The 17,675-nt window shown below is 45.7% G+C and overlaps 1 protein-coding gene across 2 annotated transcripts in view; it reads right to left on the bottom strand.

Annotated features, from left to right (window-relative positions):
- STK4 (serine/threonine kinase 4) overlaps positions 1 to 17,675 on the bottom strand; it is an 86,490-nt gene that overhangs the window by 14,222 nt on the left and 54,593 nt on the right. The window contains exon 11 of one of the 2 annotated variants that reach the window (XM_028524063.2): positions 4,401 to 4,969. The exons of the other annotated variant lie outside the window; for it this stretch is intronic. Within the exon in view, the coding sequence (XP_028379864.1) occupies positions 4,886 to 4,969 (84 nt within the window). The 3' untranslated portion in view covers positions 4,401 to 4,885. Of the gene's footprint in view, positions 1 to 4,400; positions 4,970 to 17,675 lie in introns of those variants that run through there. 2 annotated transcript variants of the gene reach the window in all.

The raw sequence follows: 17,675 nt of genomic DNA, 5'->3' as shown, positions 1-17,675 counted from the left end.
ATTCAGGAAAAGAGCTAGCTGACTGCGTAAGAATCCCTGCAAGTTGTGCCTCCGTACACTTTCTCGGGCTGGAAATTTCCAGGATAACAGAAGGCCAGGCTTTTCCCCTCTCGTCTTGCCAAACAGAAGAAGCCCAAAGACTCCCACGCAAATCTGAAGGCTAAAATGCAAACCAGTCCCACTTTACTTAATAGAAGGGTCTTAAAAGTTATCTTCTGACTACACAGAATCCAATTTAAATACACTAAAAGAACAAAATGTGTACAGAAAACTAGTTAAGAATGCAAATAAAATTCTCTGAGTAAGCTATTTTGCAGGTCTACATTTTTACAGTTTGTGCTTTTTTTAAACTGGGAAAACTTGTAAGTGAACAGCATTCAATCTCTGGAATGTACATAAAAACCTCTGTGAGTCAGTCCTACTGCTGGGAAGACCTATATAACGACTTTACAAAACCTTATTTAGGTCGTAAATCCCTGAGGGCCCCCCAAATCCCCTCAATAGCGTTTGAGAAAAAAGAATTCTGAAACAAAAGCAGGCAAGTTCTATCCGCAAGGCATGTCAGAATTTTTCTGCAATGGCCATCAAGTCTTGTGGAAAACATAAATCAGGTACAGATAAGGGGGGGGGGTGTGTGTGAGAGAGAGAGAGAGATTGATGTTCAGTTCTGCCAAAACCACGTAACTGCCTAAGGAATTTTATCATCTTTAACATTTTTCTGATTTAAGATAGTCTAATAATAGTATTCCTATTCTGCAGAAGTATTAATATGTACATGTCCCATATACTTTGGGACAATCCTTTATTCTTCTCAACAAATGTTTAATTGGGATGAACAACGAATGTGATTTAATCTATGACATGCTAATATTTTCAAGTTCCCAGCAGAAAAAATTCTTTGCAGAGACCATACTCCGAGTTGGTTCATTCTGAAAGGGTGCCCACCATATTGCTTGCATTATGCTCATCATTTAAGCTCAGGGTTAAAAACACTTAGCTTCTCTGGTATAAAACTTTTTAAAATTTGCATCCTAAATATTTTCCATAAGGAGCTGGCATCATGAAGAAAGAAACTGTCTCCAATCTGGAGTTTGGTAAACAGCTTGGAAGCTACAATGACAGGCAGAGAGGGTAACTGACAATATCACAACGTGTATGACAATATACAATGGGAGGGTATCTTTTGTCACTAATATGATGTTCGTATTTGTCAATAAACATATTCCTTGTAAGTTCTCATTTTCTTAAACCCTTTTCCCCTCTTGAAGTGTCTGATTAATAGCACAAGCATACTGTTACTGGTGCTTTTGAGTTGATAGTATTTCAAAAAAAAAAACAGAGAGAGAGTATCAGTTATCAATTCACTGTCTCTTCGCTCCAAAGGCACCCTCCTGTACACGCGCTACAACAAACCACAGAACCCTTTAAGCACGCCCCTGAAGTGTGCATGACATTAAGCTAACACCCGTCTCAGCAGAGAGGCTGAGAGGCAGGGCAGGGAGGGGAGGCCCTCCTGAGTGTGTCTGCATGGGGGTGGCAGTGTGGGTGGGTGTGAGGACAGTAGGTGGAACGTCCCAGCAGGGCCCAGAATGTGGTCTCTCTGCAGCCCTGGTCTGGCCACAACCTTCTGGCAAGCCCCGTGAACACGGACCCCAGAGCCCCGACATAGCCTGCAGGCTCTGGGGGCTTCCTGAGCCCTCTGGTGCCCGGACCCCCAGTGCACGCCCGCACTGCTGGCTGCTGATCGCCTGCTCCCCCCTGCACTCCGAGGGGCAGCCGGTGGCTCTCCCCGAGCCTCCAGGCCATCTCTGGTGTGGTCAGACTCCTCTGCGATGCCAGGGGCTCCCCTCTCCACCGAGCTGGAACCCCTCCCTGGCAGTTCGTCCTTCGCCGGGTTTGTTCCCCAGCCCTAGGGAACCATGGTTCCCCTCCATGTTAGTTCCTCTCTGTCACAGGTAGTGACCCCTCATATAGTAAACTTCTGTCTGACCCACTGTGTGGTTTCTGCCTCCCAGCGGGACCCACGCTACTACAGGGAGGAGGGACACAGCGAGGACACGGGAGCACATCTGTCCACGACCTGGACACCTTCCAAAACGCCAAACCCTGGATAACACTTAAATACAAGAAATGCCCAAGTAATTTCAAATCCGGAATACGCTGGTATCTTTATGTGCAGCCCAAGTGCAGAATTAAAATGCTTTCCTTGGATCCCACTGAAAACTATACTAGCAGTGAACAGATAAATAAATTGCGGTATACCCATAAAATTGAAACCACTCAGTGAACAAAAGGAACAACTCCAGATAACGGAACAATACGGAGGAATCTCAGAGCAGGAAAGAAGCCGGACACGAAGGACTGCCAGCTGTGTGACTCCACTCCCACGGCATCATGGGAAAGACAAAATCACAAGGACAAAAACAAGGTATGAGGGAACCCTTGGGGGTGAGAGAAACATTCGATATCTTGTTTATGATGGTTATTTACACACTGTATACGCTTGTCAAAACTCATCAAACTGGCCCTGGCTGGTGTGGCTCAGTGGATTGTGCTCCAGCCTGTGAACCAAAGCGTCACTGGTTCAATTCCCAGTCAGGGCACATGCCTGGGTTGCAGGCCAGGTCCCCAGTAGCGGGTGCATGAGAAGCAATCACACATTGATAGTTCTCTCCCCTTCTTTCTCCCTCCCTTCTCTTCTGTCTAAAAATAAATTTTAAAAAGTTAAAAAAAAGACCTCATCAAACTGTATACTTAAACAAATTTTATGATATATAAATCAAACCTCAGTAAACCTGACTTTACAAAACCAAAAAGTATGCATCAAAAGTTATAGAAGGTAAAGTAAGACTTAAAGGAAACAGCTTTATGTACATATATTACAAAAGAGATGACTAAAAATCAATTAAGTTTAATGGTTCAATTGGAGGGGAAAAAAAAGGAATAAACCCACAAAAAGTAGACAAAGGTAGAACATAAATTCATGAATGTAAAAGCAAGGACCAACAAAACAAAAATCAGGTTCTTTCAAACGACTGGAGGGGGCGGTGAGGAGAAAACTCATGCATTTGATCAAGAAAAAAATATTTGGGATGAAAAGCAAGCTGCAAATCTTAAAATCCAAAATTTTATGCCAAAAAAAGTAAAAAGTAACAAATCAAGATTTCTAGGGGGGAAGACGCCCCCATAGATTTATCTGTAATAAACCCATAAAGACCGAGGACTGTGGATTCTGGGCACAAGGACAAAGCAGGATCCGCTGGATGATCACAGACACGCACTGAAGTGACAGAGCCAGGGAGGACGAAGCAATCTTGGAAAACAGACCAGCAGGTGCTACCAAGCAGAGGGCTTCTCCTGTGAGCAGGAGAGGAAGGACTAGTTACCTCCCACCACCAGCTCCAGCGGCCCAACAGATTACTTAGCGCCCAAAGCTTCCTCCTGTGAAAGGGGGGGAATCCCCAGGATCCTGAAACGCTGGTTCTGTGCCCACCTCATTTTCGTACAGCGCTAACTTTGTCACTCCCGGGAGGGCGGGGGGACACAACGAGAGGCGGGGTGGAGCAGCACTGCCGTGTGGGAGGGCAGGATTTCCGGACATGCCGTAAAATAATGACAGTAATGAGAACAATTAGCCGGTATTTAAAAACGCATTAACTATTACCGGCTGGTCACTGTGTTAAGCGCTTTCATGTATTATCTCATTTGATCGTCATTAAATCTTACAGCTCTAATTACTATTAGTCTGACTCTATAGATGGAACATTTGAAGTTTGCAGAATTAATCTGTCCGAGGCGACATGTCACCAGTAGCGGAGGTCACAGTGAGACCCGGCTCTGTCTGAAACGTCACCTGACTGCTGCTGCTCAGGTGCTTTCACACTCATTGGCTCAGCTGGACAACGAAGCACCTCTCCGCCAGGGAGTCTGAGTAAGGAGAGCACCCGAGATGTAGCTGCTCGCCTCAGTGACGAAGAAGAGTTACTTAGCGTAATAAGGCTGACAAGGTTTACTCAAGTCAGGTGACCGCAATACCAGGTACTGGCTAGAGGCCAGAGATGGGCTCTCCCCACCTGTAAAACGGAGAAGCCGGATAAAGCCAACCTTCCACAGAGTTTCTGTGAGAAAGAACCAAACACAGGGGTTGGAGGACCCTGGGGACCAATTTGGGCCGAAATGAGAAAACACAGTATCTTTGGGCAGAGCTTTTCAGCAATGACATGAGTTACTTCCCAACTTGTGGAGTCCCCCCTTCTTCTTGCAAGCCCACGTTTCTCTGAGTGACACAGTGCTGGAACAGCTTCCTGAGCAAGACGACGGCCTCCAGGAATTTAAGATACATGCCGTTTGGCACCTGCGCTTCCAGAGAAGCCACGTGGAAGTGACCTCAGGACTGCACCTCCTAGGGCCCCAGGTGCCAAGACACTCGTTGTGGGTCTTAGGATCCACTCCTGACCTTCGTTCCAAGCCATCTAGAGCTAAGTGATTTCTTACCACTATTCATATGCTCTCTACCCAAATTCAGAAAACGCAAGATCTGGACCCAGCTCTTTGGTTCGCCATGTGGTTAAGAGAAAAACCCGCCCTCTATCTAACAGCAGAGAGGAACTGGCCCCGGAGAGTGAACTCTGAGGAAGACAGCCGCCAGGCGGTCTCAGAACCAAACAAAGGAAATGAGAACCGGTGTGGAGCTCACACAGGCCGGCACCATTTTGAGCGACCTCCCGGGTCACGCACGAGGCCCTGGCACCTAAGTCTTGCTCTCAGCGCCACTGCAACGGCTGAGCTGAAAACCAAGCTCAGGTCAGCTAGCACGATTCACCAGCGGAGCCAGGCGACCACTGTGACTGGAGACAAAGACGACATTCATGTGCCATGTGGTTTCTCAGAAAGCGTATCTAAACAGCAGGTCTCCCTGGCAGTTCTGGATCCGTAGTTCTTTTTCGGACTGCTGTTCTTGGCTGGTTTTCTCCAAGTAAAAAGTACAAGATCTCATTATATTCCCAAGTACAAATGAATTCAGCTTGAACATACTTTAAACCCAGCTTTACAGGAAAAACAAGAAATGTGAAACGAAAATAGTATTCCTTGTCAAGACAATTTAGGGCAGTCTTCTCACCAGAAACTCCTCGGCATGGTCCCCTCGGTAAAGAGCCATCGACGGGCAGCTGGTGTTGATTTGGGTCGGCTGCTGGGCATTCACGCGGCACTGCAGGTCAGAGACCGAGACGCTAACCGTGGTCTCCGTTCCTCGTTCTTCCAGCGCCGGGTTATGAAAGCAGCTCATCAAAGAGCAGGCGAGCATGGAGACAGTCCAGGGGAGAAAGCCAGAGTCTAGGACCATAGGGTCTGCCGTTTAAAATCCCAGCTTAACTCACACGCTCGGCAGACAATAAAAAAACAAACAAAACCAAAAAACCAACCTCAAAGGCAAACACAAGTCTCAACTCTTAAGCCTGTTGTTGACAAGAAAAGACGCCTGGTCTAATAAGTTAGAACGATTTCAAAGTAACCTAACTCCAGCGAAAAATGTCCAAATACTACTAAATGCCAAATAAAAGGAGAAGGACTAAGTCAATCAAAATAATATAACGTGATAGACTATTATGTAACCATCAAAAGCGATGACTGTTTAAATGTTTTTAATATGAGAAAATGTTTAGGATATGTTAAGGAAAAAAAATCAAGATACCATATTATACACATAGAATGATCTCACATGGTAATATATATTACAATACACACATGTGTGATAATATAGAAGTATAAGAAACTGGAAGAAATAGTAAACCGTGGTTACTGTTGGGGATGGTGGAACTGTAGGAGAAATGTTCTTCACTAAGCTCTTCGACTTCTAAACTTTCTACAACGGACACGCCTTCTTTGTATAATTAAGAGGGAAACAATGGCATCGCAACATCATAGGAGAGCAAACCAATACTAAAAAAGGACGGAAAAACGGCATGCATTCAGTTTGCATGCATCACCTCACCCTACGGGAGCCCTGAGCGAGAGGTACGGCCGTCATCCCCGTCCGCTAGGTAAGGACACGAAGGGTTAGCCAGGTGGCAGAGTGAGTGGAGAAGGTGGGTTAGGAATCAAGCAGGAAGACTCTGGTGGTTTTAACCATTCTGTACACGACTTCTCAAACACAATGACAGAATGTGCCTTCCCATCTACAAAACTGACCTGAAAACAAGCATCAATAATAAAATCTACTTTTAAAAAAACCCACTATAATAATTTAGGAGATTATGACAAGAGGAATCAGCCAAGGTACTAAAGTAGTCAGGTAAATTTTCCAACTAGAAGAACTAAAAGCACCTTTAATTAAAGTTACAGAGAGAGTCTCTATGATCACACGTCACTACAGGTGAAAATATACCAGCACAACAAACTCAACAATACGGCTAAATTCTACAATGCAGAGAAGGCTAGAAATAACTGTCAAAGAAAGACTTCTGACAGCTATTCACTATACTGTATTTTAAAGCTACAATACTAGGACTGGGACAGAAAGGATCTGAATTTGTCCCCTGACCCCCGACCCCACAATGAGAGGCATTGACCCCGAAGGCTAGGGAACAGAAAGAAACTTACGAGAAAAGTAAGAAGCACTGTACCTGATGCCAAATCACATAAACTGCCACCAGCCTGGGAGGACCCCTGACTCTTTTTTCAGTCTAGCACTGCAGGCCTTTCGGTTAGAAAGAATCAATTTTGTTTGGCAAAAGGCATCAAGACATAGAAGTACTTTGGATCAAATTCTGTAGAATCAGCCTATTTGAGATGCATTAAAGTTAATGCCAAAACCAATATGGTGCTCTGTTCACAGCTCCTTTCTAGAGGTTTTAAAAGCAGAAAAATATTGAAACTCAGAATTTGAGGTGGAAACTTTCTATAAAAACAAGCCACTTTTAGATACTAGGCGCCATCAAGATTTGGTAATTCCAAATTCACCATGTACACTAGAAATTGTTGGTTTTTAGGAAAATTGGCTAGCTGTTTAGAAAAATATGAAGCTGGATCACCACCTTACTCTTTATAACAAGATAAATTATAGGCAGAATAAATACTAAAAAAAGAAATCTAAAACCAAGGGTTAATATTTTTATAATTTTGGGATGGGAAAATCTTCTAAACATGGCATAACATTTCCATAAACCACAAAGAAAAAGCTGCTAAATCAAAGTACATAAAAATTTAAATATCTGAAGTTAGACACCGTATATAAAGTTTTAAGAAACTGAAAACATTTACCATACATGTTGCCCCAGTTGCAACCTTACTTGATATACAAAGAACTCTTTGAAATCAATAAGGAAAATAAGAATTCCCTTACTGTAGATAAATCATACAAACTGGCAACTCAAACACCAAAACAATAGGGAAATGTGATAATACCCACCACAATTTCAAATCTGTAAAGTTTGACCCAAGCATTCTTATTGTAGAAATTAATTCTAAGAACATACAGATCATGCAAAGATGGTCATTAAAACAATGTTTAATATCTATTTCAGTAATTCAAATTGTAAAAATTGTATGTGTCACAGCCGAACAGACTCTTCCTTCCCTAGCCTCTCCACCACCCCCTCCCCCCAGGTTAGATGTATAATCCACAGCCATGAACTAAGTACTGCCCCCTGGCCTCTCTGAGACCAGCCGAAGACCACCGCCCTCCTGTGAATGCTGAAGGCTCGCCTATCACATTTGCGTAGCTGCCCGAGCTCACTGATGCAGCACCACTGACTCTCAGGACTGGACAGGACCTCTGACATCATCTAACCCGACACACTGAGCTGCCCTTGCAGCTTCTTCCCGGGCCCAGGTACAGAACCCCGAGAGGGGGAGGAGACTGACGGGGAAAGGGACGCTGCCAAAGGCCAGTGGTCAGGGCATAAGCAGGCTTCCTGTGGGCTTTCCATTTTCCGTGATAACAAAACTGAGACGGGAGGGTCGATGGTGTGAATTTAAAAAAAGGAGAACTCCACATCACGCACCTTTTGTATAACTGTACTTAAAACTGCACATGTTGACTACATACCAGGAGCTCAAATATGATCCTTTTCCTTTCTAATTTATTTATTTTTAGAGAGAGGAGGAAGGAGGGAGAGAAACATCAACTTTGGTTGTCTCGAACGGGCTCCCCCACTGGGGACCTGGCTTCCAACCCAGGCACGTGCCCTGACTGGGAATCGAACTGGCGACCCCTTGGTTCACAGGCCGGCACTCAATCCACTGAGCCACACCAGCCAGGGCTCAAGCACAATTTCTCAACACTCTCACACAAAGAGCTGAATTCACAGCACCGGTGTCGAACACATTCCTTCGACATTGAACTTCCAGCAGCTGCTGCCCTCACTGACCAAGGCGCACGGACGATGGGGCGGACGGCACGCGGTGTTTCATCACGCCCGAACTCACACCGGACGCTGGTTCCAATCAGTGCTGGCTCGTAACTACAGTCTCCGCGGCACTCCAAAGGCAGGAAAGCTGCACCTGAGTCTGGGATGGCGATGCTTCTTCCCGGTGTGTGAAGGTGACTTCCCGCCACACCTGAGACCAAGACCACTTCAGAAAACACAGCAAATTTCCACACTTGACTTCGTTTTAAACCCCACGACTTAAGATTTTTTTAACTTCAAAAACAGATACATTGAGTAGAGACTAGATTAGTGGTTGCTGAGAGTTAGGAACGGGGTGGCAAGCATGTAACTACAAAAGTCGACGGGAGGGGGTCTTGTGGTGCTGGAACTGCCCTTCGCCGGATCGGTCAGTGCCGGGAACACTGCACCACAAGACCGCGCTGCGGCTCTGCAAGACGCGAACACCGGGGAAACTGGGGAGAGGGGAGACGGATCTCCGTTATTTCTTACAGCTGCACGTGAATCCACAGCTGTCCCCAAATAACAAGCTTAGTTTAAGAAAGAAGGGATACAGATAAGATTTTTAAAAAGATACGGCCATGTCTGAATAGTCCCTAATATGACATTCCTAAACAGAGAGCGGGCGGGAGTGACTGGAGGGTCCGCACAGCGGCTGAGTCCGCTCCTCCTCCAGCAGCGGGTCCCTCCCGGTCCCAGGGTGTATGCATTCCGGGCGAACTCAGCCGGGCAGACAGGCTCTCACAGGTGACAGGTGATGGCTTCCAGGATGGCTTTCTGTGTCTGTCTTCTCACACTTTCACTACCTAACCCCTCCCCACACCGCTATTTTATATCAACAACACCATCAGTATTAAAAACATCAATATGGGAAATTTCCAGGAAGCTGCTCCCTGGTCAGAGGGAGTGATCTGACCAGAGAAAACACAAAAGGTCTGTTTGAATCAGCACGCTTGATACATATACCCAGAGAATAAGAAAGCCACAACAGAATTAAGCTCATCTTAATACTTAAATACTCCAAAGCAAACGACACTGAACCAGGAAGGGGGAGCTGCTGCAGCAGGGCCCTCAACAAAACTGTGAAACAGGCCTCGGGCTTGCCTCCTGCCGCTCTTGTTTTGGGAGCCTGCCTCATCACCTTTTAACTCCTCCCCGTTGGTAGTTCATCTGTCCCACCTAAGTACCACACAGGTCAGTAAAATGTCTCCGATGCCTACTATGTGCAGGGACTCTGCTAAGCACTTTATCAGTATTTTCTAATTTAATCTTTTCAATAACACGTGAAGTAAACACGGTCAGTGTCTTCGTCCCAGGTTAAGTGACTTGCCCGGAGTTGCAGATCTCATGGACAGTGGGGCCAGGACGGGACCCGGGTCTCCCTGGCTCTGAGTCAGCGAGCTGCCCTGCCTCCTGTGCTCATTCTGGTCTCCAGGGTGTCTGAGCCCCTCCCTGCATTTTAAAGGAACAGGGGGAACCCTGACGCATGCTTTACACAGGTTGTATCTATCTCTTTCAGGCTCAAATGGCCCCTGGGACAGGTATGCATTATCTCCATTTTAAAGTTTAGCAAACAAAGGCAGAGTTTGAGGGCTCTTGAAGATTTTTTTTAAAATTTTTAAAAAGATTTTATTTATTAATTTTAGAGAGGGAAGGGAGGGAGACAGAGACAGAGAAACATCAATGTGCGGTTGCTGGGGGTCATGGCCTGCAACCCAGGCATGTGCCTTGACTGGGAATCAAACCTGTGACACTTTGGTTCGCAGCCAGTGCTCAATCCACTGAGCTATGCCAGCCAGGGCTCTTGAAGATTTTTGAATCTCACTTTTACTTAGCAGATGAAGAAACAAGAGTCCCAGGAAGATTACCTGGCTTGCCTAAAGATGACAAAGCTAGTTACTGTCGGAGCTGAGATCCGTTTCCCGGTCCACTGCTCTCTACCTTTCTGTAAGCTGTCGCTTTGAAAGGAACCAACAGATTCATACAGGAGGAGGACTGCCAGGCACTTTGCTGAATGCTTTACCGCTGCACCCCACTCTGACCTAGGGGACTCCCTACACAGCAGGTCCAGTCAGCGTTTTCTGTTACACTAACATTCTACCCAAGAAGGGGAAGGACACTTAAACTTCGTATCTACCAAATCCGTAAGCTGATCGATATGCTCCTGTACACTCAGATGAATGGATATTACAAAGGAACATACAGCCCTGGCTGCTGTGGCTCAGTCGGTTGCGTGCCGGCCTGCGAACTGAAAGGTCGCCAGCGAATCCTGGTCAGGGCACAGGACTAGGTTGCGGGCCAGGTCCTCAGTCAGGGGTGTGCAAGAGGCAACCGATCCATGTTTCTCTCCCTCTCTTTCTCCCTCCCTTCTGCTCTCTCTGAAAATAAATAAAATCTTAAAAAAAAAAGAAAGTAACAAAAACATTTGGAAAGTTTTTCAAAGAATGCACAATGAGTTCGAACCAAGTAATGAAATAGCACATTTCCGTAACTGCTATTTTCACCGTTTTCTTTTCAAATTCTGCAACCTTAAGAGAGCAAGAGTCCCTGCCAATAAAACTTAAAATACGACACGACAGAGGGGAAGCAGGGCGCTGTGAGTGAAAGGGTACAAAGTCTCAGGTGCATGAGAGGAGCAAGGTCTAGAGATCTGCTGTACAGTGTGGTGCCTACAGGTAACAGTCCTGTACTGGGTACTTAAAAATCTGCCAAGAGGGCAGACCTGATGTTAGGTGTTTTACTCTGAAAAAAATTTTTTACATAAATAAAGATGGGGTAGACAAGATAATGAGCAACCAATATGAAGATAACTAGAAGTATTCAATATCTATTACAACGGTAAGAACAGTAAATTTAAAGAAAAGCTATTGTTGAATAGGTAACAGGGTATGAAAAGAGAAAATTTGGGAATAAGTGCCTGGATGAGACTGACAGGCACATTGTGACAGAGGCGTCCCCCGCGAGCGTGTCAAATGTCTGCTTCGGTCATTAAGGCTCCTCTACCACAGACACCCTTGTTTCCACAGAAGTTGGAGCTGGTAAAATAATAATGCCTTTTTTAAAAGATTTTATTTATTTATTTTTTAGAGAGGGAAGGGAGGGAGAGAGAGAGAGAGAAACATCAATGTGTGGTTGTTGGGGGTCATGGCCTGCAACCCAGGCATGTGCCCTGACTGGGAATCAAACCTGCGACACTTCGGTTCGCAGCCTGCACTCAATCCACTGAGCTACACCAGCCAGGGAATAATAATGTCTTTTTAGTTAGCATGACACATTCTTAACAGCAGCAAAATAACCATAAAACCCACGGTTACAAAGTAAATAACAAAGAATATCAAAAGAAAGTGTAAGTTCCATTGTTCCAACAAAAGAACCATTCACGTAAATAATTAATGAAAGGCAAAGCCTGACAATGGGCCTTATGTTCTAAGTACGAAAAAACCATTGGAGTCAATAATAAGTACCCCTCTAATATTACAAAATTCCCACTAAGACAACACACCGGAAACCACTCTTCCTGGCCACTAGAGCCCCACGCTCGTTTTAGCCGCTTTGTAACATTAATTAACCTATGTGCCTGGAGGTCACCATCAGTTTGTTTTGCTTTTCGTCCTATGGGAAAACGCCCAACAGTGACCAGAGGCAGGAAGACACCCGGGGACTTGGGGTCCAGACCTGACTGCAGCCCTAGGTACAAGAGTTGCCTTATAATGTCTCTGGATTTCAGATCCTCAAACCACGACAAGGATGAGAAGTCTCATGTTGCCTCCTTCACGGGAACACTGTGAGCATCGTCAGGCAAAGGAGCAAAGGATGAGTGTGCCTTTAGCAGCATCACACGCTACATTTGCACGAGATGGTAACATCACCACTGGCAAACAGAAGCAGCGCAGGAGTCGGGGCCGAACTGCCTCTTGGCCTTCTCCTGTCTCTGGATTATTTGCTACTGTTCAAAAGTCTAATAATTTTCTTTACAGAGGTGATAGTAAGAGTGAAATAATAACAAAATAGGTAATAATACTTAATACACAAGAACAACAACAAAAAACACAAGCAGTCTTATAATTCTCTGCTAGTAGAATTCTACCACAGTTCTAACTGGTAGAATTGAGAACAAACGTGGTTGAAAAGAGCCCCGGCCTCCATTACACTTGGGAAAAGCAGGGCAGGTGGTACCAGGCTTGATTTTCAGACTCACACCTGAAACTCAAAGGGGGGAGTGGCTCACGCAAACCCACTCGGCCCTGATTCTGACACAGTTTAATGTTACCAGTTACTCCTATTTCCAAGCAAACGCACTTCACGTGATGTCCAGCTTCCAGGCTGACAGATGTTATCACTCATCTTACGCCGCAGGTGACCCCACTTTACCAAAGGCAAGGCCACACAGGAGGCCGCTCACAAGAAGCGAGAGGGTGACACCTATTGGCCAAACTGTGCATTGCAACGGGAGTGTGGGAGCCTCCTTTGGAAAAATACCAGGAACAGGAAGCTTAGGACAGGAGAGATGGGCAGAAAGAAAACACTCTATGGAACAGAAACGTAAGGGAAAGCAGGCACACGCTGGGAAGTTCTAAAAATGGTACCCACGGCCACTCTGGGTAATCAATTTCCAACTAGCAATAGCCGTAGTTCCTTTTTAAAGAACAGTTTTATTTAAAGCAGTGTTTGGGGGCAAGCGTTCCTTGGGGACGGATCTTGGCCTTTACAGTGGGGGCGAGTGGCAATCGCCGGGGAAAGCAGCTTGGGTTCCTGCAACTTAGGAAAGGACAACAGGTGAAGAGAGAAAGGGAGGGCGGAGGGCCACCGGAGGAGGTGAGCCTCGTGCAGGGCCCGCCTGTGCCACAGGCCCTGGGGTAAGCTGAGGGCACTCGCGTGCACCCCTACACCCATCCTCACACACACACACCAAGTCCATCCCAGAGCTACCAGCACGCCCTTCGTCTCGCAGACAAGGAAGCTCAAGCACAGAGAGGAGGGCAGGTCGGCCCCAGTCGGCTCGGGACTGGACCCTGAAGCCCTACTGCGGTGGCCTTGCCTGCCAGGCATGCTGCTGCTGCTGCGACCGCCTCAGCCGGGAGAGCAGCCACTCGGCTCCACGCAGGCGCGATGGACTCCCGTGCGAGCTGACCCAGCTGCAACTCCGTTCAAGGGCTTCTCGACAAACGTGAAATCTAACATGTCCTTGTCCAGAAACAACCGGCACCCCAAGCTGTTTACGATGCATCACGGTCAGTGGTGGCCACACAGTAAACCACCGTGGATCAGCCCTCTCCTGTCTGAGTCTTCTCAACACCCCTGTCCCTCCCACCGTCGCTCCCGGCCTCAGCAACCCCCGCAGTGACGTGGAGAAGGGACAAGGGACCTGCCTCCCACTCAGAGAGACTGCTGCGTGGGGCGAGCACGGTCAGAGACAGAGGACGGTCACTCCCGCTGGATTTCATTTGAGGGGTGGGGCATCGGGATTTGGGGTGGGGTGGGGCAGGGTGGGGCGGGGAGGACAGAAGGAACCCATCTCAGGTGATGAGAAAACCTGCAAAGGCATGAGGCTACCAAAGCAAATGCTACTACTTCAAGAAATCGGATCAAGATTCTTTCTTTAGTGGGGGGGAGAAAATTGGCAAAAATCTTTTTCCTGTGTTCTCAGCATTTCACGCTGTGGGAATATACTGAGCTGTCAAGAGCCCGCGTGAGGGAAGAAATAGGAGCGAAGCTGAGAAGGGGGCACACGTGACACTGAAAGGGAGGAAGAAGTGAAAAGACTTGTCTAGGTAAATGGGGTCACAGCTCAAGGTCATGGCTGTGGATTCGGCAATAAGAAAAATAGTTCACATTCATCTGAGCTGAAAATTTAAAACTGCTGTCCACATGAACAATTAATTTACATTAACAATATCATTTAGCTTTTGGGACCTTCTGATCGATGGAGAGTAAATAATATAAAACCTAAAGTCATTTTTCAGACTTCAAATTAATTCAGCAAAACTAAAGCAACTGGACCAAATCTTGCCTTGGTTGAAACGTGATTCAGACTTAAGTAATCACGTTCTAGTTACAGCAGCTAGGAATTCTAGGCCTGCAGGGAACTCCTTTACTCCTCAACACTGTCCTGGCAACATTCCCACACCTGGGGCACCTAACGCGCAGGGAGAGCGCTTACTCACGACGCTCCTGTGAGCACACCTGGGGCACAGGTGTTACAACTACATTAGTCTCCTGAGTTTACACAAACAGCACCAGACTGTGGCAGAGACACACCTCTGAATAAATTTACTCTTTGTTCACCATCATCACCATCGCTGGCCTTAACTACAAAAAAAAAAAAAGAGTTCTACAGGCTTAAGGTATGTAACTTGCTTCTCGAAACTAAAAGGCTAAAGCATGAACTTTAAAAAACAAAGGTAATCATAAAAAGTTTCACTCTCCATATTTCTAAATTGACACTGTGACCAACTTTAGAACCACTACCAACACCTGCCCATCATCAGAGGACTGGCTGGATGAACTACCTACCAGACACGGAGCGAGGACTGCCTCACCTCTATGGACTGCGGCAGAGGGGCGTCTTACATACAGTTAAGGGGAAACAAAATTGTAGAGCAAAGTGTGTACCGCACACTGTTGCTTATTTAAAATGGGAATACAAACAGACCTGTGTTTGTGTGTGAGCGAACAAAACCAAGATGTAACAACAGAAAAAGAGGGAGGGGCAGAAGCTAAGTCTGCATAACTCCGTTGTCCTGTGCCGAAGCACTCGTGCAAATGAGCTGCACGCCAACCTAGCTGCTTTTTGCACGGAGCGCCATTTGTACTGGAGAGAGTGACTAACAAACTGCGGTTATTCGGACTTGAACCCTGGCAGGCATTTCACAAAAATGAGTTGAGGCTGTCACTTCAAGAAAAACAACAGAGTATTTGCCAGTGATGAAATTCAAACTTTCAAACAAAAACGAGAACTTTGGAATTCTACCACTAGGAGCTGGACAGCTTCGCTCAGAAACTTCTCTGATGAGACTGGTGGTAGCTTCAAGGAATGTGATTGTTTTTAATATTGTAGAGTGAAATACGCCAACCTTTGGAAGATCTGCGATCTCGTATGGAACTCAGGGAACCAGTGTTTTCCAAAGGAGCAGTGCGTGATGTTACAAAATCATGTGTGAGTGCAAGTTCACTCAAAGTGCAAGACGTGCAAATCAGAGCCACAATGAGATACCATGTCACACTAGTCAGGGGGGCTATTATCAGAAAAATCAGCAAGTAACAAGTGTTGGTGAGGATGTGAGGGACAGGGAATCCTTGTGCGCTGTCGGTGGGACTGCAGGTGCTGTGGCCACTACAGCAAGCAGCACGGAGATCCCTCAGAAAAGCAAAAACAGATATACCATACGACAGCAATCCCACTTCTGGATACTTATCTGAAGAAAACGAAAACACAAGTTCAAAAAGATACATCACCCCTATGTTCACTCAGCACTGTTTACAACAGCCAATATATGGAAGCAACCTAGGTGTCCATTGATAGATGAATGGATAAAGATGTCATGTATACACACACACACACGATGAAATATTACACAGCAACAAAAAAAAGAATAAAATCTAGCAATTTGCAACAACATAGATGGATCTAAAGGGTATTCCATTAAGTGAAGTCAGGCAGAGAAAGACAAATACCTCACCGTTTCACTTATACGTGAGAAATCAAAAACAAAACAAAACAAAAACAGGCTCAGAAACAGAGATCAAAGGGACGGGTACCAGAGTGGAGGGGGCGGGGGGTGGGGACACGGTGAAGGGGAACGCAGTTAATGTTACCGTGATGACACTGCATGGGGACAGATGATCACCAGCATTAGTGAGGGGGCCACACTTCAAGGCATAAAAATGCCAAATCACTATACTGTGCCCATGACAATAATACAGCTAATATAATACTGTATGCCAACCAGACACTTTTAGGAAACCAGCCAGTGCTAAGCTTCAGTGTAGACTCAAGGAAGCACGCCCCCAGGTATCTGAAAAGGCTATTAAAACACCTCCCTCTTATCCAACCACATTTCTCAGCTCGGACTTCCTTCGTGTCCTCAGCCAAAATGTGTCACAACAGCCTGGCTGACAGAAGCAGGTGTGATCACACGTTAACCGCTACAGATTTGAAGGAAATGTAAATGATGTCATTCTTCTGGCTCACTTTTTTTGTTTGGCAAAATATGGTTATTTTTCTTAAAAATATGTTATTTATATTAATGTGTAATGGGTTTATTATTTTTAAGTGAATGGATACCATTTTTAAAATTTCTCAGTTTTAATTTCACATTCAGTAAATATCAACAGATATAACGCCCTCCACACAAAAGTTGCTGGGGTCTCCAATGACATTGAAAAGTCTGAAGCAGTCCCGAGAGCTCCTATTCTAGATCAAACTGCCAATCTACAAGAAATCCAAAACACATATTAAATTTGACCACTTAGATGCAATTAGCAATAGAATGTGGGAAATGGTCTGGGATAACAATTGATTTATTCAGTAATATAAAAAATCGGAGCCCTGGCTGGCGTAGCTCAGTGGATTGAGCGCGGGCTGGGAACCACAGTGTCCCAGGTTCGATTCCCAGCCAGGGTACATTCCTGGGTTGCAGGCCATAACCCCCAGCAACCGCACATTGATGTCTGTCTGTCTGTCTGTCTTTCCCCCTCCCTCCCTCCCTCCCTCCCTCCCTTCCTTCCCTCTCTAAAAATAAATAAATAAAATCTTTAAAAAAAAAAAATCGGGTGTGGGTGCATGGCATTAAGGGGGGACCCACAGATTAAAAGCAATTTCAGAGATCTATCAAACAACTATAATGTATGAATTTTATTTGGACCCCAATTCAAACAAAGTAGGCCGGCCCATTAGCTCCGTTGCTAGAGCACGGTGCTGATTCAAACCAACTGTAAACAAACCAACAAACAAGCAAACACAAAAAAGCCCATGAAGTATGAGATGATGGGGAAAAAACTGGACACTGACACAGTAGGTATTTTATGGCATTAAAAATCATTATTAATCTGTAAAGGTATGATAAAGACACCGTGGGTTTTTTTGCTTTTTGACGCTTCACGAATTTGCGGGTCCCCCTCGCACAGGGGCCGTGCTTCTCCTCTGCACTGCTCCACTGTTAGCGCACGTGCTGCCCAAGGAGCACTGTGGGGACGTTTTTAAAGGGATCTTTGTAGACACGTATGAAAATATTTAGAAACGGAATATGCCTGGGATTTTTTTTTTTTTTTTTTTCAGAATAATCGAGT

The sequence above is a fragment of the Phyllostomus discolor genome, chromosome 9, assembly GCF_004126475.2.
Source record: "Phyllostomus discolor isolate MPI-MPIP mPhyDis1 chromosome 9, mPhyDis1.pri.v3, whole genome shotgun sequence".
NCBI classification, from domain to species: domain Eukaryota; kingdom Metazoa; phylum Chordata; class Mammalia; order Chiroptera; family Phyllostomidae; genus Phyllostomus; species Phyllostomus discolor.
This window is presented reverse-complemented; position numbering and strand designations above follow the sequence as displayed.